Consider the following 22,769-nt stretch of genomic DNA (forward strand, 5'->3'; position numbering starts at 1 on the left):
GCAGGGAGCAGGGAGCACAAGGAACAACCTCGGCACGACGGGTATAAACGAACCCGCCGGTGGTTCTTTCGTCAAAAAGGCCACACAGCGTTTCAACATTTCCCCTCGACCGGCTGGATCTGCAACGTAGTTCAACACTAAAGAGAGGCTGATGAGGTGGAATCGATCGTCGTCGCCGAAAGGAAGCGGCCGTTCCATAAAATCTTGTTTCAAGATCCCAGGTTCCTGAGAGTTCAAATCAATTCTTGTGACATCAAGGTGTTCGTTTCGAGAGCATGCATTCTTCGTGCTGAGTGCACCAATCTCGAGCATCCGGAGTCTGAAAGACGTGTTTCTCAAAGCACCCAAATGAGGACCCATCCAGTCAACAAGGACTTTGCTAGAATCTCCGCCTCGGTCTAGCGATTGACCGAGCTTGCTTGCGATCTGATAGCTTTCCAAACCACCATTTGCTTTAATCTCCGCATCAAGCTTGTCTGCTGTAGCTTGGTCGCCTAGTTTTAGTGCCTGGGCTCGCTGTTTGAGAAGTTTATGGTGAGAACGTATGAGAGTCCGAGTTGCTTTGGCTGATAAGGCTGCATGCTTCTTCTGAACGGTCGGTGGGCGGGTGCGGAAGAGTAGGGCAGGGCGTTTGTTTTTTTGCTTCTTTGCTGTCATAATATATGCTCTAGGATTCGCATAATCATCCTAAAAACAAACCACGGGATAGAACAAAAGATGAATTACTACAAGACATGGACGTAGTTCGTTTATGGCAAGCAGACCGCTTTATTTTACTGCCTACCGCGAAGGGCGGTGGTTAGTGGAGACTGTGCCAAGATTTTAAGAGGGCTGGTCATGTGACCCACAGAGCGGCGCGAGGGCTTTTGCTAAGCGAAGACACTCCGAACAATTCGACTTTCGACACTGCGACAATCACGACAACAGCGCCAAACGACAGCCATGGCCCCCGTTCAGAAGAAGACAGGTATGCAACCCTCAGCGATTCAGCTCCTTTTTTCTCGATATCGTGCTGTCAGTTTTGAGATATGTGCGAAGACACGGTGTGGTGAGATGCGGGAAATCTTCGTCCCGCTGAATTTTCTAAGATGAAGGGACTGGAAACACCACATCTCGATTCTGCGTTGCGCTTTTTCGATTTTATGGTTTTGCTCGACAATTACACGGGATCATGATTTGAACCTGGAGTTCTCCATACAAGTCGCTTACATTTCGTTTCATCAATAGGCAAGTCGAAGCCCAGCGACAAGGCTGGCGCTGCTGCCAAGGCAGTCTTGAAGGGTGCAGGCGTACGTTTATACCGACCTCGATTTCAAAGCCCTCTTTGAGATCTTCCGTGGCTAAATGTTATTCGATACAACCAGGCGCACAAGACTCGCAAGATCCGCACCTCCACCACTTTCCACCGCCCCAAGACCCTCCAGCTGTCCCGGTCTCCTAAGTACCCCCRCGTGTCCGTCCCTCACCTTCCTCGCCTCGATGCCGCCAAGATCATCCTTTACCCTCTGAACACCGAGAGCGCCATGAAAAAGATTGAGGAGAACAACACCCTTGTCTTCATCGTCGATGTTAAGGCCAACAAGCGTCAGATTAAGGCTGCCCTCAAGAAGCTGTACGATGTCGAGACCGTTAAGGTCAACACTCTCGTCAGGTACGCTGCAGCATGCCCCAGTCAAGAACAAGTGAACGAAGCAGACTCTAACCAACTTTGTAGGCCCGATGGACTGAAGAAGGCCTTCGCTCGTCTTACCCCTGATGTTGACGCTCTTGACATTGCTGCTACCAAGCTTGCTATTGTCTAAGTGATTGATTTTCTTTTGGGTCTGGGAAATGGTTTTCTTTTGCGCGGTGGCTTAAATATCAGCCCTACAGTTAGCTGCTGTTGTCCGATAACCAATGGCTGAATGAATAAACAAAAGAATCTGATGCACGAGTATACCCTGTGTAGATTCCAGTTAGGTTGAATCTACAAGCCGCTTGAGAGCCAATGGTAGTACGGCGTTATCGACATAACAATAATTGGATGCAATCTCGAAAGAGATTCTAGACTGAGCTTGGGCCCAGAATACATTTGAAATATTATAGTACATATGACTGTCCGACATTTTATCCATGGAAAACCCAGTCCAAGGTCTATCGAGCCATAAAAACTAGCAAATAATTCCAAGCACGGGCATCACTAGATTTGAAGTATCAAGCTGGTACCCTAACATCGAAGCCTCGCAGATCATTCCAGCCGAAGGCGCATGCTTATCTATTGTTTCTGGATAGCCTGCAAATGCTTGAGTACGGAATTGTTGGTATCAATCCACCTCTCAACGCAGTTCATTGCGCAGGTCTCTTCGTTCTTGTCCAAACGACCGGAGCTAGCTTTCGAGGTAATACACTTCTTCCAACAGAGGTCGGCGAGATGGTGGACATCTAGATAATAGGGTTGTTAGCAGGTATATCTGAGCAATGGAGAAAGCGCGGTGAAGAGGTATCTGAGAGAGATCAAGGATGGTATACTTTGCTGGATAAGGACCTTCTGCGATTGGTGATTGAGAGTCTGAGTCAACTCTTTCTGGTCGGCTTCACTGAGCTTGCTGAGATCGAGGGTTTGGTCCATTTTCGTCGGTGGGATTGTACAGAATTGTGAGGTTGGTCTGGGTGGACAGGCTAAGACTGGTTGTCGAGCTATGAGAGGGAAAAAATGACATCGGCCCCGGAGCCTGAGGGCGGTGAGAGGTACCTAATGTACGGTATCCGATAACATGCCTCAATTCTTCTTGTGCTTCGAAGCTTCTTTTATTTTCCAGTGATCTATTTCTGCCCGCAGGCACCTGCGTCTAATCTTCGCACTACCTTTGTATACCCGGCTTCACTTGACTTCTCTCCATTCTGCAACACTATCGAAAGGATGCCTCCAGTCCGCACATCCCGCAACCGCAAACCACCCCCAGCGGGCTTTGACGACATCGAAGACACTCTTTTAGAGTTCAGCAATAAAATGAAAGATGCTGAAAATGCGCCACACGAGGGAAAGAAGAAACATGAGGTTTTGTGGCCTATATTTCAGATCAGTCATCAACGTGAGTAACCGCCGCGGACCATCCAAATCTAAGGCGGACCTTCCGTCCAGCTCACCCAACCTGATCGTTATCATCACAGGCTCAAGGTACATCTATGACCTTTACTACGAAAAAGAGGCCATATCGAAGCAGCTCTACGACTGGCTCTTAAAGAATGGGTACGCAGATGCGAACCTGATTGCAAAGTGGAAGAAGCAGGGATATGAAAAGGTAAGGCCAGAAATAAAAGTCTACCTTGACGGGCTGACTGACGTTCTATCTAGCTTTGCTGCCTACGCTGCATCCAGACTAGGGAAACCAATTTTAACGCCACTTGCATCTGCAGGGTTCCCAAGGCCCAACTAAAGGAGGATCAGATTATACAGTGTGTCAGCTGTGGATGCCGTGGTTGCGCGAGCAGTGATTAATACCTTCTCAATGACCGGCACCGTGCCTTATATCGGATACCTATCTACTGAAGACTAGCACCGAGGTTGCGGTGTATATCTCTTCCATAGCCACCCAGCTGCGCACATGATAAATGGCTCGGGTTTCCGTCCTGAAACTTTGAATTTGCGTTCCGGCGAGAGAGACGCTCGACACCGAGTGAAACTAACCGATCGACCGTCAATAGTTCGTTCCTACTCGTCGACACAACATTCCGCTGGTGAGCAGTTGGCCTTGTGGTTCTCCCGGCGTATGTCTTCCGCAGGAGTCAGACCTTGGGAGGAGCCGATAAGTTTATACTTGGGAGCATGAAAATGTGGTTAGAATGTAAGCCCACCACTTTGGACTACAGTGTACACCGTATCCCGAGATCGGGTTCACTTCGAGTCACTTAAAGCGTATGGAACGGCGAGAGGCCGAGAAGCGTTACTCTATCCAAGGCATTCACATTATGTTATTGTGATTATAAGAGAATAAGACGACAACTTTGGACAGCTGATAAAGCATGAAACCTGGTACAGTACCATAGTAGGACGGAGTAGAAAAGAGAAAGAGTACTGTCTCTTGGCGTGGGCAGTTGAGTGGGGAACGGCTCAGCAAATGGCGGTCCCTGATACTCCTCAGGGGCTGCGTTGGAGCGGCCAGTCGGTCATCCATCATTCTCGGAATTTCTGCTTCAGTGAAGCATGGGAGCTCTTTTCTCCTAACTAACAGCTTGTTAGCCGGTGCCCTGGAAGGCAGCTCTTTCTTTCTTTCTTTCCAGTTTTCCTTTCCAGGCCGGGTTGTGCTTTTTTTGTTTATGCTTCTTTTTTAGATGCCTTTCCTAGACTTATTTTGAGCAACGAATTGAGCAACAACTTGAGAGCGACGACCATTCCCTTATCCTGTGAAATATCTATTCAACTGCAGTATCGGAGTGAACGATGGCGCATAATTATGAGGTTGGAACGAGGGCCTGGCAACCCGACGCAACTGAGGGCTGGGTAGCCTCTGAGGTCAAAGAGAAACTCGTTGATGGTGACAAAGTTCGGCTTGTTTTTGTCCTAGAGAATGGCGAGGTTAGTGCCAGTTCAAGTCAGTATGATTAACACTGACCTGTACAGTGCAAAGAGATAGAAACCACCCAAGCGGAACTACAAGTTGATAACAATTCGAAATTGCCGCCGTTGATGAATCCTGCTATGCTTGAAGCTAGTGAGGATCTTACGAATCTATCTCATCTGAACGAGCCAGCGGGTACCGCCGTCCTTTTCCGAGCTTGTAGGGAAACTGAGCTAATGCTATGCAGTCTTGCAAGCCATCAAGCTACGCTATGCGCAGAAAGAGATATATACGTACAGCGGCATTGTTCTTATCGCGACGAACCCGTTCGCTCGTGTGGACTCCCTGTATGTGCCGCAAATGGTCCAGGTTTATGCGGGAAAGCACCGCGCATCGCAGGCACCGCACTTATTCGCCATCGCGGAAGAAGCATTCGGGTAAGTCCTAGCAGTGCTTTCAGGGGCCACCACTAATTTTTGCAATAGAGACATGTTACGGGATGGCAAGAACCAAACAATCGTTGTCTCGGGCGAATCCGGCGCTGGAAAAACCGTCAGCGCGAAGTACATCATGCGGTATTTCGCGACTCGCGAGTCTTCTGATCAGCCTGGAAAGTACACCACAAGCAGAGCCGACGCAATCAGCGAAACCGAAGAACAGATTTTGGCCACAAATCCGGTTATGGAAGCCTTTGGTAATGCCAAAACTACGCGTAATGACAATTCCTCGCGGTTTGGGAAATACATTGAGATTATGTTTGACGACAAGACCAATATCGTTGGTGCCAAGATACGAACTTACCTTTTAGAGAGGTCGCGCCTTGTCTTTCAGCCGCTCAAAGAACGGAATTATCACATTTTCTACCAGCTTGTTGCCGGAGCCACTGATGCGGAGAGGCAAGAGCTTGGTCTTACATCGGTCGAAGACTTCGACTACCTTAATCAGGGCGGGACACCGGTTATCGATGGAGTTGACGACAAGGCTGAATTCACCGCGACAAAGAAGTCATTGGGAACAATCGGCGTACCCGAGCCCACGCAATCAGAAATTTTCCGTATTCTTGCAGCCTTGCTGCACCTTGGGAATGTCAAGATCACTGCCACGAGGACCGATTCTACCCTTTCACCCTCCGAGCCGTCGCTTGCCCGAGCCTGCGAAATCTTTGGAATTGACGCCAACGAGTTTGCAAAATGGATAGTGAAGAAACAACTAATCACAAGAGGAGAAAAGATAACGTCCAACCTGACGCAGCAACAAGCAATCGTTGTTCGGGACTCCGTCGCCAAATTCATCTATTCCAGCTTGTTCGATTGGCTTGTTGATAAAATCAATAGCGGTCTAGCAACAGAGGAAGTTCTCAGCAAGTTCAAATCATTCATTGGTGTCTTGGATATTTACGGATTCGAGCATTTCGCCAAAAACTCCTTTGAGCAGTTTTGTATCAATTATGCCAACGAGAAATTGCAACAAGAGTTCAATCAACATGTCTTCAAGCTTGAGCAGGAAGAATATGTACGAGAACAGATTGATTGGACCTTTATTGACTTCTCGGATAACCAGCCCTGCATCGACCTTATCGAGGCAAAGTTGGGTATTTTATCTCTTCTGGACGAAGAGTCGCGATTGCCAATGGGCTCTGACGAGCAATTCGTGACCAAGCTTCATCACAATTTTGCTGCCGATAAGCAAAAGTTCTACAAGAAACCCAGGTTTGGAAAGTCTGCGTTCACGATCTGCCATTATGCTGTTGACGTTACCTACGAGTCAGATGGCTTCATTGAGAAGAACCGGGATACTGTTCCAGATGAGCATATGGAAATCTTGCGCAACTCCTCCAATTACTTCGTGAAAGAGATACTAGATACCGCAGCCTCTGTGCGCGAGAAGGATTCAGCCGCCGTCTCCTCCAAGCCAGTGACGGCTCCAGGCCGGAAAATTGGTGTCGCGATCAACCGCAAGCCAACGCTAGGTGGAATTTTCAAATCATCACTGATTGAGTTGATGAGCACAATTAACTCCACCGATGTACACTACATTCGATGTATCAAGCCGAACGAAGCGAAAGAGGCCTGGGTGTTTGAGGGACCAATGGTGCTGAACCAGCTCAGGGCTTGTGGTGTTTTGGAAACAGTTCGCATCAGTACGGCCGGATATCCTACCCGATGGACTTATGAGGAGTTTGCTATTCGTTATTACATGCTTTGCCACTCGTCGCAGTGGACTTCGGAAATCAAGGATATGTGCCATGCCATTCTGCGCAAGGCACTGGGTGACCAGCAAAAGCACGACAAGTATCAACTGGGTTTGAGCAAGATTTTCTTCCGCGCGGGTATGCTCGCGTTTTTGGAAAACTTACGAACCTCGAGGTTAAACGAATGCGCGATCATGATACAGAAGAACCTGCGGTGCAAGTACTACCGACGTAGGTATCTCGAGGCGCGGTCGTCTGTTCTCGCAACCCAGTCTTTAATTCGAGGATTCCTTGCGAGGCAGCGCGCCGCCGATATACGTCGGGTTAAATCTGCCACAACCATCCAGAGGGTGTGGAGGGGTCAGAAGGAGAGAAAGAAGTACAACCAGATTCGCAATAATGTCATCCTTCTGCAGTCGCTGTCAAAGGGTTTCCTCTGTCGGCGGAATATTCTGAACTCCATTCACGGCAATGCGGCGAAGACCATACAACGCGCTTTCCGTTCTTGGCGTCAACTGCGTGCATGGCGGCAATACCGCCGACAGGTTGTTATCGTCCAAAACCTCTGGAGGGGTAAACAGGCGAGAAAAGAGTACAAGACCCTTAGGGAAGAAGCGAGAGATCTGAAACAAATTTCGTACAAGTTGGAAAATAAGGTGGTTGAGTTGACGCAGTACTTGGAATCCTTGAAACGGGAGAACAAATCGCTCAACTCTCAACTTGAGAATTATGAGACTCAGTTGAAATCTTGGAGGACTCGTCATAACGCACTGGAAAATCGATCCCGGGAACTCCAAGCCGAGGCCAACCAGGCGGGCATCAGTGCAGCTCGGCTCACCGTCCTGGAGGAAGAAATGAGCACATTGCAGCAGAACCATGCCGATGCTCAGGCCACTGTCAAGCGTCTTCAGGAAGAAGAACGAGTTTCTCGAGAAGCGATTCGTTCCGCGAACCAGGAACTTGAAAAGCTCAAGCAAATCAACGCAGAGTCCGAGAGCGAGAGATCTTCCCTTCGGCAACAAGTAATTGACCTTGAAGAACAACTAGAGGTCGCAAAGAGGACTTTGCCCCTTCAAACGGAAGCCACGCCAGGTATAGGCCAGCCGGCACCCGCCAATGGTCTTATCAACCTGGTCTCCTCTAAAAAGACGAAGCCTAAGAGGCGCAGTGCCGGCGCGGAGAGAATTGATACCGATCGGTTTAGCGGGGCCTATAATCCTCGACCCGTGTCAATGGCAATCCCGAGTGCATTAGGCCGCCAGAATTACTCGGTTACTGCGCTTTCCTCCGGACTTGACTCGGTAGAGGCCGAACTTGAGACTTTGCTTTCCGAAGAGGAGGATCTTAACGAAGAAGTCACAATAGGTTTGATCCGCAACCTCAAGATTCCAGCGCCCAATTCCACCCCTCCGCCCACGGAGAAGGAGGTTCTGTTCCCCGCCTACCTCATCAACCTCGTCACATCTGAAATGTGGAATAACGGGTTCGTGAAAGAGTCTGAGCGCTTCCTAGCCAACGTCATGCAGTCAATTCAACAGGAGGTCATGCAACATGATGGCGAAGATACCATTAGTCCAGGGGCCTTCTGGCTTTCCAACGTGCATGAGATGCTTTCCTTTGTGTTCTTGGCCGAGGATTGGTACGAAGCACAGAAGACTGATAATTATGAATATGACCGTCTTCTGGAGATTGTAAAGCATGATTTGGAGAGCTTGGAATTCAACATTTATCACACTTGGATGAAGTTGCTGAAGAAGAAACTTTACAAAATGATCGTTCCAGCCATCATTGAATCGCAGTCGCTTCCCGGCTTCGTCACAAACGAGACGAATCGATTCCTCGGAAAGCTTTTGCCGTCGAATAACAATCCAGCCTTCAGCATGGACAATCTTCTGAGTCTCCTGAACAACGCTTACAAGGCGATGAAAGCTTTCTATCTCGAAGATTCAATTATTACACAGACCGTCACGGAGCTTCTGCGTCTCGTCGGCGTCACGGCTTTTAATGACCTCCTGATGAGAAGAAACTTCCTTTCTTGGAAACGAGGCCTCCAGATCAATTACAACATAACCCGTATCGAGGAATGGTGTAAGAGTCACGATATGCCGGAAGGAACACTGCAGTTGGAGCATCTGATGGTAAGGCAACCTAGCATTTGGTACTGATCAAAGTTAACAAGGATTATAGCAAGCGACCAAGCTTCTCCAATTGAAAAAGGCCACTTTGAACGATATCGAGATTATCCAAGACATTTGTTGGATGTAAGACAGTCACCGTCTATTATCCCTAATTGGCCATGCTAATCATGTTCAGGCTCTCTCCAAACCAGATCCAAAAGCTGTTGAACCAGTATCTCGTGGCAGACTACGAGCAACCCATCAACGGCGAGATCATGAAGGCTGTGGCCTCTCGTGTTACTGAGAAGAGCGACGTGCTCCTCCTTACTCCAGTCGACATGGAGGATAGCGGGCCGTATGAGATCGCCGAGCCTCGTGTCATTACTGCTTTGGAAACCTACACCCCGTCTTGTGAGTGCCTGCCCATTGCCATAGTCGTTCTGCTGGCTAACTATCCTCCTATCAAGGGCTTCAAACACCACGGTTGAAACGACTCGCCGAAATTGTCTCGGCGCAGGCAATGGCACAGCAAGACAAACCGGAGAATCTGGAGATTGGCGCGATCTCTGTCGAGTAGTTCTGCAATTGCATGTAGCCACTGCCATAATTTTTGGGATGATGGATAAAGAGCCTCCGGCCCGAGTTAAGGGTTAGATTATGTTAATATATATTGGAAGTACTAGATGTCTCAATATGACCCATGACCTATCTATTGTCACTGCTTGGCGAATAGCTTCTGACATCATACGAGGTAATTTTCAGGCAAGTATACTAGCTAACACTTAGAATCCTTGTCAGACCGGTGCTACGTGATACGCTAAAAGGTCATTGTTAGTTAGTCAATACCTGACAGCTGATAGAGAAGACCGTGGTCTATAGACTTGTTGGCAGGGGGTACCTTAATAGAGAGTGTCTGCCACGTAGGCTTAACGGCATGCTTAATTTAATTAGGCTTAGCGCGCCCGAGCGCCGTCCCAATTGGGAAGGCGGTCCAAAAAATTAAGCACGCAGCAAGCTTGTTAAGCTTGCCGTCTGCTTAATTTAAATAGGCTTAGCGCGGCGCTAGCGCGGTCAAGTAAGTGATGTCCGTCGGGGCCTCGCGACGCGTTTTAACATTTTAAAAAGGTCACTTTACACCAAAATTTGTATATAAAGCGACTTCCGTATTATGGACGACACCTAAAGTTCGTCCATTGGGACACTTCTTGTTAATTAACGCGTTGTATATAACATTCGCGTTTCCATATAAAATTGTATGGCGTTGCGAATATTGCACCCAATTTAATAATTTAGCGTACTTGGCACGCCGCGTTGGGGTTACGTAATATTGCCTAATTTGGAACTGCCGGCACTACGAATTTAATGAGTTGCGCCGAGCGCTCCCGTGGCAGACACTCTCTAATGCTATAGAGTTTGTACAGACCAATCGCCATCTATATAATATCTTATGGGAGGGAAAGAGAATTCCGCCACACCTCACTTCCCCACATACTGCCGCACACAAAACCTAGTACAGCACATACAACCAAAGATAACAGTCTAGTACCACTAGTGACTGCTGTTCTCAATCCAATTGCCTATCAACAACTTGCTCCATCGAAGATGAAGTCTCTGAATTTTATTACCAGCAACAAAAATAAGTTAGCGGAGGTTAGAGCTATACTAGGCAATGTGGTCGATATCCAGAGCCAGGCAGTCGACGTGCCCGAGATACAAGGCACAATTGAAGAGATAGCGAAGGCAAAGTGCAGACATGCAGCATGTGCAGTAAGTGATGAAAGCAGGCTTAGAGCGTTAACGCATGTAATCCTGCCGACTGGCTAACTGCTACAGGTGAGAGGGCCGGTATTGACCGAGGATACGGCTTTAGAGTTTCATGCGTTTGAAGGCCTGCCTGGCCCGTACATGTGATACACCCATGTATACGTCTGACCGGCTAGGAGCTGACACGATTCCGCGCAGCAAATCCTTCCTCGAAGCCTTGGGACATGAGGGGCTAAACAAGATGCTTGACTCATTCGAATCGAGGGGCGCAGAGGCTGTGTGTACTTTTGCATTTTCTTCTGGTCCTGGGTCGGAGCCAATCCTTTTCCAGGGAAGAACAGAGGTATGGCAGTAGCATGTCATTCTTGATGATAACAGAGCTAAAATCTCCTGTCAAGGGCGCTATTGTGAGACCCAGAGGGCCAACCAATTTTGGTACGTTTTTGCTGGTCTGAAAGAGACGACAACTGACCTGGTCGTTCTACAGGTTGGGATCCTATATTCGAGCATGAAGGCAAGACATTTGCAGAGATGACCAAGGAGGAGAAGGTAGTGTGATCCCTCATCCTACTGACCATTTACAAGTGATTAACATACGAGCAGAATAAAATCTCCCACAGATACAAAGCTCTTGTCAAGCTTCAGCAGTGGCTGGCCGACGAGCAACCGTAAGGCAAGGCAGCGCTGCGGGATGGTATCACATATTGTCAACGTCCCGACTGGTCGGTCTTCCAGTTCTCTATCCAGGAGGCTATCCTAGCGCAATTAGCCTCCACATCGCCGTCCTCTTCACTACTAAGTTCAACCACGATCTCTTCATCAAAGCCCTCGCGAGCCTCTTCGATAAGGACCCCAAAGATCTCCGCATCTAGATTTTCTTGTAGCTTAGTTTCATGGTATCCTCTGTAACATAAGTTAGTCCCCTCTCTGAAGGAGGCAGATAATAAAGATGTCATTACCTGGAGTTGAGGCGGTCATATAGAGTAGATGTTGAAGGGCAGCGCAATACCACAACAAGGTCAATCCAGGATTTAGGGAATAGGTCACAGGCATGCCAGTCTATTAGGAAGCCGCCTTGGAGGACCTCATCCTCAATGGCATCTAAAAGCTGTACGTGGGTTGCTAAGTAAGCAGGTGGAAGAGAAATAGAACAGCAAGCCGACACGGGAGTTAGGAGCGAGAAAGACATACCTTGTCTTCATCCACTACCCAAGTTTTCAGCTCTTCGTCATAGGTATCATAGCAGCCTCGGTCTTTTGCAATCCGGTTTATCGATAAATGCCGCAAGCCTGTATCTTGGGCGAGCTGCTCGCAATGCACTGTCTTTCCAACACCCGGAGTTCCTGTGATGATAATGTTAGGTGAGGTCCGCATTTCGATTTATGATTATCGATAAGGTATTAGAACGGTCAAGAACCGAACGATAGCATTCGGGAGTTGATTCCTTGAGCTCGATATTTTAGATGCCAAGAGAAAAAGTCGGTGGGGTGGAAGTCCTCAGGCACTAGGTACAGAGTACCTCGGGCGGGGAGTACACTTGAAATGTGACGACATACTCGAGTACATATAACTGCAGTCTATAAGCTCCATACATAGTGTTCGTTTGGCATAATTCAAGTCTCTGGCGGGAACCTGGGAGGTAATAGCCTGTAGGGTTAGATAGACAAGCTGGCAATAGTGATGTTGACTTCATGGAATACCTGAGGAGCTCAAAAGCCTGATACTTCTGTAAATAGGTCATGCCCTTCCTGAACCCCTTCAGTACGCGAGCCGGGTCCGTGGTCTTGATATTGGCAGTCATGGCATGCTTGATTACGGAGGGTGTCTTCACGCCCGGATCCAAGACGAGGAGATTTCCACTTCCTTGTTCCCGAATCTCAAAACCAACGATCGTCATAGAATGCCCTATTCTTGTCAGCTTAACCCCGCTAGTTACTGGTGAAGCCGAACCATGGTGTTGAAAATAGATAGGCGGCAGATCCGTCAAGACCACTTTCTCGGTCTGCTCATTTAAGCCCATTTTGAAATAAGCGGCGATGTGGGAGAGTAGAGAGCTATGAGCGGACATTTCTTTTGTCTTCCCGATACTTTGAGCCTCACATCTGTTGGCGTCAGTATTCGCTAGTGGACGTAGTGTTGGGCTGAACTTACTGGATTCCAAGGCTTAAAAAAAAAGCCTGGGCCTGTAGATGAATGAGCGAGTTTCAGTCCGAACGGATTATAGTAGTCTTACCTCGGAGGTGCCAATATACTTTCTGGTTCCCTTGATACCCCCGGTTTCGGTCCTACCTATAGCATTGTATCCCATATCCCATGCACGCTCTATCATGTCCTGGAGTTCCAGAATCGTGGGCAAGCTCGGGAAAAGGTTGCGAGCATCGGACCCTCTGATATAAGACACCAACATTTGAATGTTCCTATATCCACAAAACCCTCCCTCCCTTGGCATCTTGGAGATGTGGTGAACATGGGGGCTGCAGAGAAATGCACGCTGAACAGACTTATCCTGTCCGCATAGCTGAGCAAGCGCGGACACGATATTAGGTGTTTCATTCGCAATGATTACATGTCTTGAAAGCTTGCCATCTGATGCGATCTTGTTGAATTTGACAGTGGCGGTCTCCTTGTCTAGCATCCGGAAGAGCCACGAAGGCATCTTCTTCTCGTGGGCGTATGGTCCCAGCTCCGCACGCTGTCGTAATATTAGTATTGACATGAACAACTGTAGAGGTGTCACCTACGCCGAGTTTCTTTATGCTTCCGTTGGGCAACTTCTTCGTGCTTATACGGTGTTCGACTTGACCATTGTTTGAAGCGATGAGCAATGAAGTGGTTTCGACGGCCTGAGAGAAGGATGCATGTCTAGAGACAGCAGGATCTCCCGGCTTCGCATGAATTGGGCGTAGAGATCCACAGTCGTCTCCGACTCCTAGTTCAGAAGAAGTGGAGAGTTGAGACTCTAGACCTGCCCTGGAAGCGGCTTGGAATAGTTCCTGCGGCTCTGCAGATGATTCATTTTCAGGGTGACAGTATTGCACGTGCTGAGTGACGAAATTGCTGTCAGGGTCAAAGAAAGGACAAAATGGGCATGTCGAGTCATCAGCGTTTTTCGCTTCCATTCTTGCAAGCACGGGTGGTTTGAGTTACAACTTGTTTATGATGCAGGGAATCGAAGGCAAGTCAATGGTAGGATGAAGGATTATACGTCACTGACGCGGTCTGCTCCTTGCCTGTTCTTGCTGCTAAGTGAGGTGGGTGGGAGTGGAGGAAGTCTCGATTAGATGCGATTTGCAGCTTCAGGCTGCTGCGTTTGCAAGGATGCAGTTTGAGCCTCACCACGGACCAGGCTGAAAGAGTACTCCGTCTCCGTAAGCATGGCCGTTGGCCAATGATATTTACTGGGGTGATCTGCAGGACTCCTTGAGTTTTCGCCACGATTTGCTAATCTGCCAGGCAGATCTTATCGAAAGTTATTGATACTGGCAGGTTGCAGGGCTGAGGGAACCCTGTCCGAGACTCCGAGTCCGTAAACCAGGGTTAGGGAATCAGGATCAGTGCAGCCCTGGACGCAGACCTGGCCAGTTTTTCCAAATCCCACGTACGGGATGTTCAAGCAGCCACTACTACTTCAGCCTTGGAAATTGGAATATGCAGACTGCAGTACATACATATTCCATTCTTGGCCAATAAGGAACGGAGAAAAGCCCCGACATCGTCGCCGTGGGGCATAGAGCCAGGCACTGGCAGGCAGACCACTTGCGTTCCTTATTAATAATACGCAAATTACGTATTAATATCGAAGACTATCGTTCCCCACATGAAAGGCGGAAAAAGAAAGAAGAAAAATCATGCCCTCCGCTTTCGCAACCCCGCGGGCCACATAAAAGATTCCGTTGCCGGACATTCATACTCCCAGTCCCTCCAGAAGAAACACCTGTCATATAGGCATTTCAAGATGAGCGGCCAACTGCCATCCAATGCCGATATAATATCCACATTAAAAGGTGCACCCACAACCTCCACCAACAACAATTGGGTCGTACAGAAGTTTGGAGGCACGAGCGTCGGCAAGTTTGCTCACAATATTATCGACCAGGTCGTCCTGTAAGTCTCCTGACCGGCGCCTATAGTCGAGATGTCGCTAATTATCCTACTCATTTCAGTCCGAGTCTCTCACAACATAGAGTTGCTGTAGTATGCTCTGCAAGGAGCAGTTCTACGAAAGCCGAGGGCACTACGAATCGGTGAGTCACCCGGTGCGACTCTCCCAGCAAATGTACACAAATTTGCTTACCTGAACAGGTTACTCCGAGCCGCTCGCGATGCAGAAAACTCTCAATCCAAACAATACCTCTCTTTTGTCGAGGCCGTCCGGCTGGAGCATGTCAATGTCGTCGAAACGCAGATAAAGTCTGATGAACTCAGGACACGGCTCACCTCGGAGATCAATGACGAATGCGATCGGGTTTTGAAGGTCCTGGAAGCCGCTCAGACGCTCGGCGAGATTAGTGCACGTTGTGTGGATAAAGTCATTAGCACAGGGGAGAAGCTGAGTTGCCGTCTGATGGCCGCATTTCTTCAAGATCGCGGGGTTGATTCGCAATACGTCGATCTGTCCGAGATCATTGATTTCCATATCTCGGGTCAGGGCCTCGACCAGGGATTCTATGACAATCTTGCGGCTGCGCTAGGCCGCAGAGTTACTGGTGATAAGGTACCAGTGATCACGGGATACTTTGGAACAATACCCGGGGGTCTTCTTGATCAGATTGGGCGTGGTTATACTGATTTGTGTGCGGCTTTGGTTGCCGTTGGGGTACATGCCAAGGAACTTCAAGTATGGAAGGAGGTCGACGGCATATTCACTGCGGATCCCCGGAAGGTTCCTACCGCTCGTCTTCTACCAGCAATTACCCCCGCCGAAGCCGCTGAATTGACATTCTATGGCTCGGAGGTGATTCATCCTTTTACTATGGAACAAGTCATTCGTGCCAAAATTCCGATTCGTATAAAAAACGTCATGAACCCAAAAGGAAATGGAACTGTGATATTCCCGGATTCTACCTACGAGTTGGAAAGGACAACACCAGGCCATGACCCGAGACTATTTCGTACGAGGAGCCCGAGCCTTCTTCAACGACCGAAGCGCCCAACCGCTGTTACCATTAAGCATAACATTCTCGTTATCAATGTCCATTCCAACAAACGCTCTCTTTCTCACGGATTCTTTGCGGGGATATTTTCGGTTCTTGATCGCTGGAAGCTGTCCATTGATTTGATATCCACCAGCGAAGTTCATGTTTCTCTTGCTCTTCATTCGGAGAGGCCGCTTCTGAATGGTGTGGGAAGGGACGAGTACCAGATCATCGACGAGGATTTGAAGGGAGCTTTGAGTGACCTGCAGAGATATGGTACCGTCGATATAATCCCTGGAATGGCCATTCTCAGCCTCGTAGGGAAGCAAATGAAAAACATGGTCGGAGTGGCTGGGCGTATGTTCTCTACTTTGGGAGAGAACAACGTTAATATTGAGATGATCTCTCAAGGTAAGACTGACTATACTTGGGTCGGTGGGTTTACCGAACTAATGAACCCTGTTTAGGCGCCAGCGAGATCAACATTTCGTGTGTTATTGAAGAACGAGATGCAGACCGTGCTCTCAACATCATACATACCAGCTTATTCACCTTTTTAGATTAGAGGGCGTCTGTCCCCGCTTGCTTATCGGTTTGTGCAGTTCAGCGAACATTATTCGTATTCTAGGATATCCACCACATCTTTTGCCTTGAAAATCCTGCGGCTTTGACCTTGTTAACAAGCATACTCTCCGGGTTCTGCATGACGGCGTTCTTGGCTTTCTTTCTTCCTGGCGATTCATTCCGGCTCTCCGGGTATGCTTTTTTTTGTCTCTGATGACTCTTTTGGATAGATTTCTTTGCTTACGAGTGGTAAGCTTGTTTTATAGATTGTACGGAGTATGTTCTATGTATTTGGCCTACGGTATGTCATTTGCATTGTTGGACAAGAGTCTGGCGACATATTTGGTGAATCAGCCAGCCTTCACTTACGCGAAGCATTTTCTTGACGCATGCTTGCCGCCTCGAAGGGGCCGGGATTTGACATACAAATTCATTTTGACCTATATCTTCCTCAGTGGCTTGGCGCTCCGTCCATGATCGCTAATGTCTGCCATAGAGTAACATCTATTCGAAAGGAGAAAGACCCTTGATCACTTGTAGAGGGGTCTCAGGAGGCGTCTGCGTGACTCCTTGTTGAGGTTGAAGAAGGTGTGAAACCCTTCCTGGCGAGGTAGGAGCCTTGCGTCCCCGCCTTTAACAATGCCCCAGCGTGATCTACTCCGTATGACTGTATATCTATGGGCCCATCTGATCTGCCGCGATCGCCCACCTGATGACCCTTGGCGGCGGCTCTCAGTTCAAGGAGAGCCACCCGATGCTGTTAGCCCAATCTCCAACTGCTGCTTCGAGTAAGGTGGCAAGCGCTGACGTATCTCTGTTACAGTGTTACAGCAACCTGTAACACAACCGGAGACTCAAATGGCTGGCGGCGGTTTCAGCAGTGAGCCTTGCCGAGCTCAGCGTAACGATAATACTAGCCGTGTATCAAAAGACGCGACAGCGACGCGTTTGATAACAATAAGCCAGGTCAGGCACCTCGCCTGGATCAGGCTCCCATCACTTCTTCCAACCCGATTGAAATAAATCATTACTCTAATTATTCAGAAAGTATCTTGCAACACCCCACTTGGGCTGCGCATACCAACTTTACCAAGGCAAGGGTGATTTTGATTAAAAGCTCTTCGCTCCCCGCCCGTGTTCCAGATTTCGAATCTACTCCTTCCTTTCTCCATCGCCGCGATCACCTTACCTACTGCCCTAGTCTCACTGAACACGCTGTTCCGTGTCTCCGGAAGCTTTTGACATCACATTGCAATTTTCCCGAGCCGTTCAAACGCATTCCGACGAAGATAGCTGTCGACCAAGACAACCATCGTATATTCAACACACTCGGTCGCAGCGCGTCAACGGGCGCAGTCAAGTCGGCCCGAGACATATCTAGGCTGGCAGCATCATTATGAGTCCGAAACCACCCGCCGAGCTATCTCAAGGACAGCGACATGCTGCAGCCGGACGGCCTCGATTAGAACCATCACCATTGTCTCTCCAACCTATCGAGAACCTCCCTACAACTCGGGATTATGTCCTCAACCCAACATCTACCTTGACCAACAAGGTGTCGCCGACTAAATTCGGTCGCAAGTCGCAATTAGACTTTGTTGAAGGAAGACTGGGATATGTTCCAATGATTGCTCCTGCGACGCCGACATTTACTACCGACTCTCCCATCAAAAAGATACCTTCCGATCCTCAAATCCACCCTACCGCTTCGTCATCCGCTTCACTGCCGCAGTCCACCTTGTTCACAACATTTTCCAGTGTTAGCACTGCCAGCACCGTCAAGTACCCGTCGGAAAGTGCATCAGCAGAGACCTTTGCTGACTTTCCTGAGCCATCTCAGCTTGCTAAGCCGTCTCTTAAACGATCACTTCTGGATGCGGCGCCATTAAAAGAGCGGTTTAAAAAACAAAAGGGGAACGAGATCACAATGCAACTGCCAGAGCCCCACGAATTGCCACCAATCGAGGATGATGGCGCGAAACCCCCATACAGTTATGCGACGCTGATCGGAATGTCTATACTGCGCGCTCCTAACAGGAGATTGACACTAGCGCAAATCTATAGGTGGATATCAGATACGTTTTCGTATTACAAGAACAGTGATCCGGGGTGGCAAAACAGCATTCGACATAACCTCAGTCTGAACAAAGCGTTTGTAAAACAAGAACGGCCCAAGGACGATCCCGGTAAAGGAAATTACTGGGCTATTGAACCAGGAATGGAAGTACAGTTCATCAAGGATAAACCAGTGCGCAAGCAACTTTCAACTGTACTTTCTGCGGCACCACAGCGAGAACCTGCGAGCTGGGCTGTACCACCACCACCGCCTGTACCGCCGGTTGCTCAACAACAATCCGTCGTCCAAAGCTCCAGACACGTCGATCTGTCCTCTGATGCTACACTTCCCGCATCTGATCCGGCCTTTCAGGAAGATTCGGCCACCACCATCTGTGGCGAGATCCCTCCTCACTCTTCTCCTCTCCAACCAATCCATTCCTCTCCCCCTGTTGCACAACCAACACGATTTGCCCGTCCAGGGACTCCTCCCACCCCTTCTCATCCCGCTGTTCCTAGCAATGGACCACGTCATCGTAAACGAAAGTTGAGTACAATGAACGACAGCGGGTATTTCTCTTCGCTAGAATCCTCTGCGATGCGGTCAAATAAGGCTCGACACCTCCCAACCTCCGACATAGATATCGAGCCTCCTCGTATGAAGCGTGGGCGTGCCGAGGAAGAGATAGCGCGCATCAGAAGCTCTTCCCATGATATCAGCCCGAGTCAGTCGGGATACCTAAAGGAAACTGGGACACTGTCGCCGCCCCCAACATGGAGGGTGGCAGGCCCTCTTACGCCTGTGTTCAAGTTCAAGAAACCTACGAAACCTCCACCATCAGTTTCCCCGAACACGAATCTTCGAAATCACCGTAAGAAGATTCAGCAAATGGTCAATTCTCCCATCAAGCATTTAGGTTTGGACGAGGATCTTCCATGGAGCCCTGCCTTTAATATACAGGATGAAGCTTACACTCCTCACGATACTCTTCACGTTTCCTTCGACGTATTCGCCGATCAAACGGTCGACCTCGTGTCAAACCCAGCATACGGCTCCCCCGAGAAACGCTCGTCTCGTACTAACACAACTGGATCGAGGAATGTCCTGGCAGACATCACTGCTATGAGTGCTAACAACCGGCTGAAACCAATATCTCCCAACAAGTCGAAGAAAAGACTCCTTTTCCCGGACTCCCCATCAAAATTACCGGAGTCTGGGCACTTCGTTGATGCTGCGCATGACGACTTCTTCTCATGGCATCTTCTTGATGACAGTCCACAGGAAGTGGATGGTGTCGACCTTTTGCAAGGTTTCCAGAAGATTGGTGGAGGTGAAGCACGTACAGGTAGCCGGCCAGTTTCGCGGCCACCATTTTCGCGAGGGAATAACTTGCGGCCTTGAGGCCCTTTACGTATTCCTTCTCATCTTCCTCTGTTTTTTTTTTTTTTTGTTTGTTTTTTTTCCTACACGGATCTACGCTGGCTATGAAAACCACCTCGCTCACGCTAGTCATATTTCGAGTTTATTCCTTTCCGCAACCGGAGTTTCCTCTAGGGTTTCGCGGCCATATGCTCTAAGACCTATTACCCAATTGGGTTCAAGATCGCCGATTTGGTGTTCACGGGGTTCCTTCTCTATTTCCATTCATTTTGGCCGTTTTCACATCGTTTCCCCAGGAGTTTTGGGCGGATGCAAGGTTGGGTGTTGGGTTTGACTTTTGACTGACATTGTTATGATCTTACGATGACCTTGTGATGATTATATGGCACCCTTTATGCAGCGTTTATATTAGCATGTTTCATTGTTTTATTGCTAATGTTTTATGATATGCCACTTGTGGATTGTTCATAGTAAGTAGTACATGACAGTTGTATTGTATTTGTGGAAAACTGTGCTAGTAAGCAGCACGTTTTGACCTTCCGTAGTCAGTGGTTGATCTGGGGGACTTGTTTTCAATTACAGTTGTGTACTTTAGAGTATTAGGATTATTAAGCAGGGGTTGTGACAATTAAAACTGTTTATCATGCATTTTCATAATATTTGTGCTAACAACACGCATGTTCAAGAACAATTAGATGAAAGTGTACCTACTCCACGCGCCACTAATGACTCGACATTAAGATATAAAAGAATAAAAAAACGCTACCTGCCAAGCAAGTAACGTGACACACTCGTCAATGTAAGGACCATCAGGCTAGGAAACTGTATGCTGTGCACACACTTGACTTCTCGACGGAGGGTCATCAAATAGCCTTGCTAGATAATGTCGAAAGAAAAAAACATTCTGGAGAACAAGCCGCAAAACAAGTAGTCAAAGATTGGTGTCCGCTGTATTAACTTTGCTTGCACTCAGCCGCCTCTTTCTTTGGCTTGGAAGTACCATCCTACAGAGCGTTAGTCTTGGAACTGCACAGAATGAGTAAGCCGCACCTCTTCGTCAGAGTCATCAACGTCCCGATCGGAACCCCTTCCATTTTCGTCGTCGTCATCATCCTCATCATCCTCGTCGTCAAACTCATCGAACTCATCGGGATCCATATCATCACCGAGCTCTTCGAATTGCAGAGCCTCCCCGGTAAACCAATCGATTGCTCTGGGTATGAGTTTCTCCTTGATATCTTCCCCAAGCTGGTAGTCTAGTTCTAGGCGTTCCTCGATATCCGTAGCAACGGTATCATCGTCATCTGACGGAGGTTGGGGGGGAGCGAAAAAGTTGAAAAAAGACTCCGTTGGCACGGTGATCTTGACAACGCGGGTTTGCTTCGTGTCTAATATCGTTAGCGCCGGTTGCCACTGATGTAGATGCATACGCACTCTTGTTCCTCTGTTTCTTGCTTTCCACACGAACGGTGAGGTCCTTTTCATCCTTCCAATCGATCTTGGTGCCCTCGGCATGGTCATAGATGAAGTCGCCCCCATAACCGTTTTCTTCCTTGTAGAAGTATGTTTTTGAAATTGTCTTGTTGGTGAAGAATTCGTTTTCGGAGAACTCAAAAATGAGCCGAAATCCGGGGCGATCAAGGTACTCCATACGAATGTCAACCAGATGCTTAAGAGCCTCTTCATCCTTGTCAGTAATCATCTCGGCAAGCGAAATCTGGTTCTTCATTGCGGAAAGCCAGAATTCGGGGATTCCGCGGGTGGCAACTTCCGAGTCGTCCTTTTTGGATTCTTCGTCCTTGGCGTCGATTTCTTCTTCCTCTTCTTTACCAGCTTCGATTTCCGTGTCGGTTGGCTCGCTAGCACCATTGACAATCGTGGCGCGTCTCTCATAGAGGGGGGTAAACTTCGCAAAATACTTCTTCTCAAGCTCTAGAACCTCCTCCTGGAACTGGGCCTCAAGCTTGGCATGCTCTTTCTGAATACCTTTCAGCCCGGCCACGCGGCGACGGACGGAGACGGGTAAAGATTCGATGTAACCCGATGACCGGCCAACAAGCGAGCCGAGTTTTCCTTGAATCATGGAGACAAGACCAGGATTTCTCGCGAAGAGCGAAGCTGCGGTAGCATGGTCAAGGGATTCTACTCCGTTAGAACAATTTCTATGGTTGAAAAGAGAGATTACCTTCTTTGATGCTGGAGACTCCAGGTTGCTGAGCATGCGAAGAGATAGGTGCGTTGTTGGCTGGCGTGTTTTGCGGCGTCCTGCGGGCAACTGTTAGAGGTGATAAATGTGTTGGGAAGTGCTCAGTTGCATACGGGGCAACAGGAAAGTCCGCCTTTTTGTTCCTGATGGGTTCAGACATTGTGAAGATTCACTCGAAAAAATATACGGAGGCCTTGAGAAGACAGAATCCGTTGAGGGGTTGTTGCGGAGAGGAAGGTTAAGGGTTGAAAGATTTTGATACGCTGAGATTTTGGTCTGGAATCCTGGCTTGGTGGGATCTTAGCGCCTTTGGGCCGAGGGGCTTGGCGGGACAGCCTGTTGAGAAGCACCCACAGTATAAAATAGTCACCAACAACAGAAAGGAATCTCGGAATTAGATCGCACACTTGCAATGCCATGTAATTAGAAGGAGCATTCACCAAGTTACACTAACTGTGCTTGAGAATTGAAGGCGCCTTTCTTTCTGCTCATGAAGTATGAGCGACTACTCTGGATACGGATTAAATTTCGCCCGCGCATGTTTATCCTCAACATTAAGGTAATCAAGGTTGTACTTTCTGTCTGAGCATCAAAGATTGTGTCGCTCGATTTAGCATGACTCATAGGCAAAAAGGGATGATATATATAGCTTACTGATCATTGTGAGCCCACAAGTGATACTTTTTGGCAGCATGATTTGGCATGAAGAGGAGAGATCTTGAGCCATCCATCTGGAACTTACGTCATCGAAAGTAACTTGTAACAATGTCCTCATCAACCTTTCGAAGTCTTTAATATACTTGGTGTTTCTGAAGTCT

The 22,769-nt window shown here is 48.4% G+C and overlaps 7 protein-coding genes across 7 annotated transcripts; 5 read left to right on the plus strand and 2 right to left on the minus strand.

The window, feature by feature from the left end:
- Window positions 1–2,899: 2,899 nt before the first annotated feature.
- DSM5745_10590 (BUD31 family protein) lies at window positions 2,900–3,378 on the plus strand (the record flags this gene model as incomplete). The annotated part of the gene is made up of 3 exons (XM_026752606.1): window positions 2,900–3,071; window positions 3,151–3,281; window positions 3,364–3,378. 3 exons carry the CDS (start codon window positions 2,900–2,902, stop codon window positions 3,376–3,378), a joined length of 318 nt encoding a protein of 105 aa, XP_026599049.1.
- A 1,042-nt stretch (window positions 3,379–4,420) lies between these two features.
- Window positions 4,421–9,423, plus strand: DSM5745_10591 (type V myosin; the record flags this gene model as incomplete). Its single annotated transcript, XM_026752607.1, has 7 exons — window positions 4,421–4,555; window positions 4,601–4,733; window positions 4,786–4,975; window positions 5,024–8,867; window positions 8,917–8,990; window positions 9,043–9,257; window positions 9,314–9,423. 7 exons carry the CDS (start codon window positions 4,421–4,423, stop codon window positions 9,421–9,423), a joined length of 4,701 nt encoding a protein of 1,566 aa, XP_026599050.1.
- A 1,025-nt stretch (window positions 9,424–10,448) lies between these two features.
- On the plus strand, window positions 10,449–11,282 carry DSM5745_10592 (non-canonical purine NTP pyrophosphatase; the record flags this gene model as incomplete). The annotated part of the gene is made up of 6 exons (XM_026752608.1): window positions 10,449–10,613; window positions 10,680–10,747; window positions 10,809–10,953; window positions 11,009–11,045; window positions 11,098–11,159; window positions 11,214–11,282. The coding sequence occupies 6 exons, from the start codon at window positions 10,449–10,451 to the stop codon at window positions 11,280–11,282; spliced, it is 546 nt and encodes a 181-aa protein (XP_026599051.1).
- Window positions 11,283–11,317: 35 nt separating this feature from the next.
- Window positions 11,318–13,729, minus strand: DSM5745_10593 (uncharacterized protein; the record flags this gene model as incomplete). The annotated part of the gene is made up of 8 exons (XM_026752609.1): window positions 11,318–11,513; window positions 11,570–11,718; window positions 11,802–11,953; window positions 12,167–12,257; window positions 12,376–12,712; window positions 12,762–12,793; window positions 12,844–13,302; window positions 13,352–13,729. The coding sequence occupies 8 exons, from the start codon at window positions 13,727–13,729 to the stop codon at window positions 11,318–11,320; spliced, it is 1,794 nt and encodes a 597-aa protein (XP_026599052.1).
- Window positions 13,730–14,565: 836 nt separating this feature from the next.
- Window positions 14,566–16,310, plus strand: DSM5745_10594 (aspartate kinase; the record flags this gene model as incomplete). The annotated part of the gene is made up of 4 exons (XM_026752610.1): window positions 14,566–14,714; window positions 14,774–14,854; window positions 14,913–16,156; window positions 16,213–16,310. 4 exons carry the CDS (start codon window positions 14,566–14,568, stop codon window positions 16,308–16,310), a joined length of 1,572 nt encoding a protein of 523 aa, XP_026599053.1.
- Window positions 16,311–17,705: 1,395 nt separating this feature from the next.
- DSM5745_10595 (forkhead box transcription factor) lies at window positions 17,706–19,766 on the plus strand (the record flags this gene model as incomplete). The annotated part of the gene is made up of 1 exon (XM_026752611.1): window positions 17,706–19,766. The coding sequence occupies one exon, from the start codon at window positions 17,706–17,708 to the stop codon at window positions 19,764–19,766; it is 2,061 nt and encodes a 686-aa protein (XP_026599054.1).
- Window positions 19,767–20,698: 932 nt separating this feature from the next.
- Window positions 20,699–22,111, minus strand: nap1 (histone chaperone NAP1; the record flags this gene model as incomplete). Its single annotated transcript, XM_026752612.1, has 5 exons — window positions 20,699–20,749; window positions 20,796–21,133; window positions 21,180–21,887; window positions 21,931–22,010; window positions 22,065–22,111. 5 exons carry the CDS (start codon window positions 22,109–22,111, stop codon window positions 20,699–20,701), a joined length of 1,224 nt encoding a protein of 407 aa, XP_026599055.1.
- Between the last annotated feature and the right edge of the window lie 658 nt (window positions 22,112–22,769).

This window comes from Aspergillus mulundensis, assembly GCF_003369625.1.
Source record: "Aspergillus mulundensis strain DSM 5745 chromosome Unknown scaffold_15, whole genome shotgun sequence".
Lineage (NCBI taxonomy): Eukaryota > Fungi > Ascomycota > Eurotiomycetes > Eurotiales > Aspergillaceae > Aspergillus > Aspergillus mulundensis.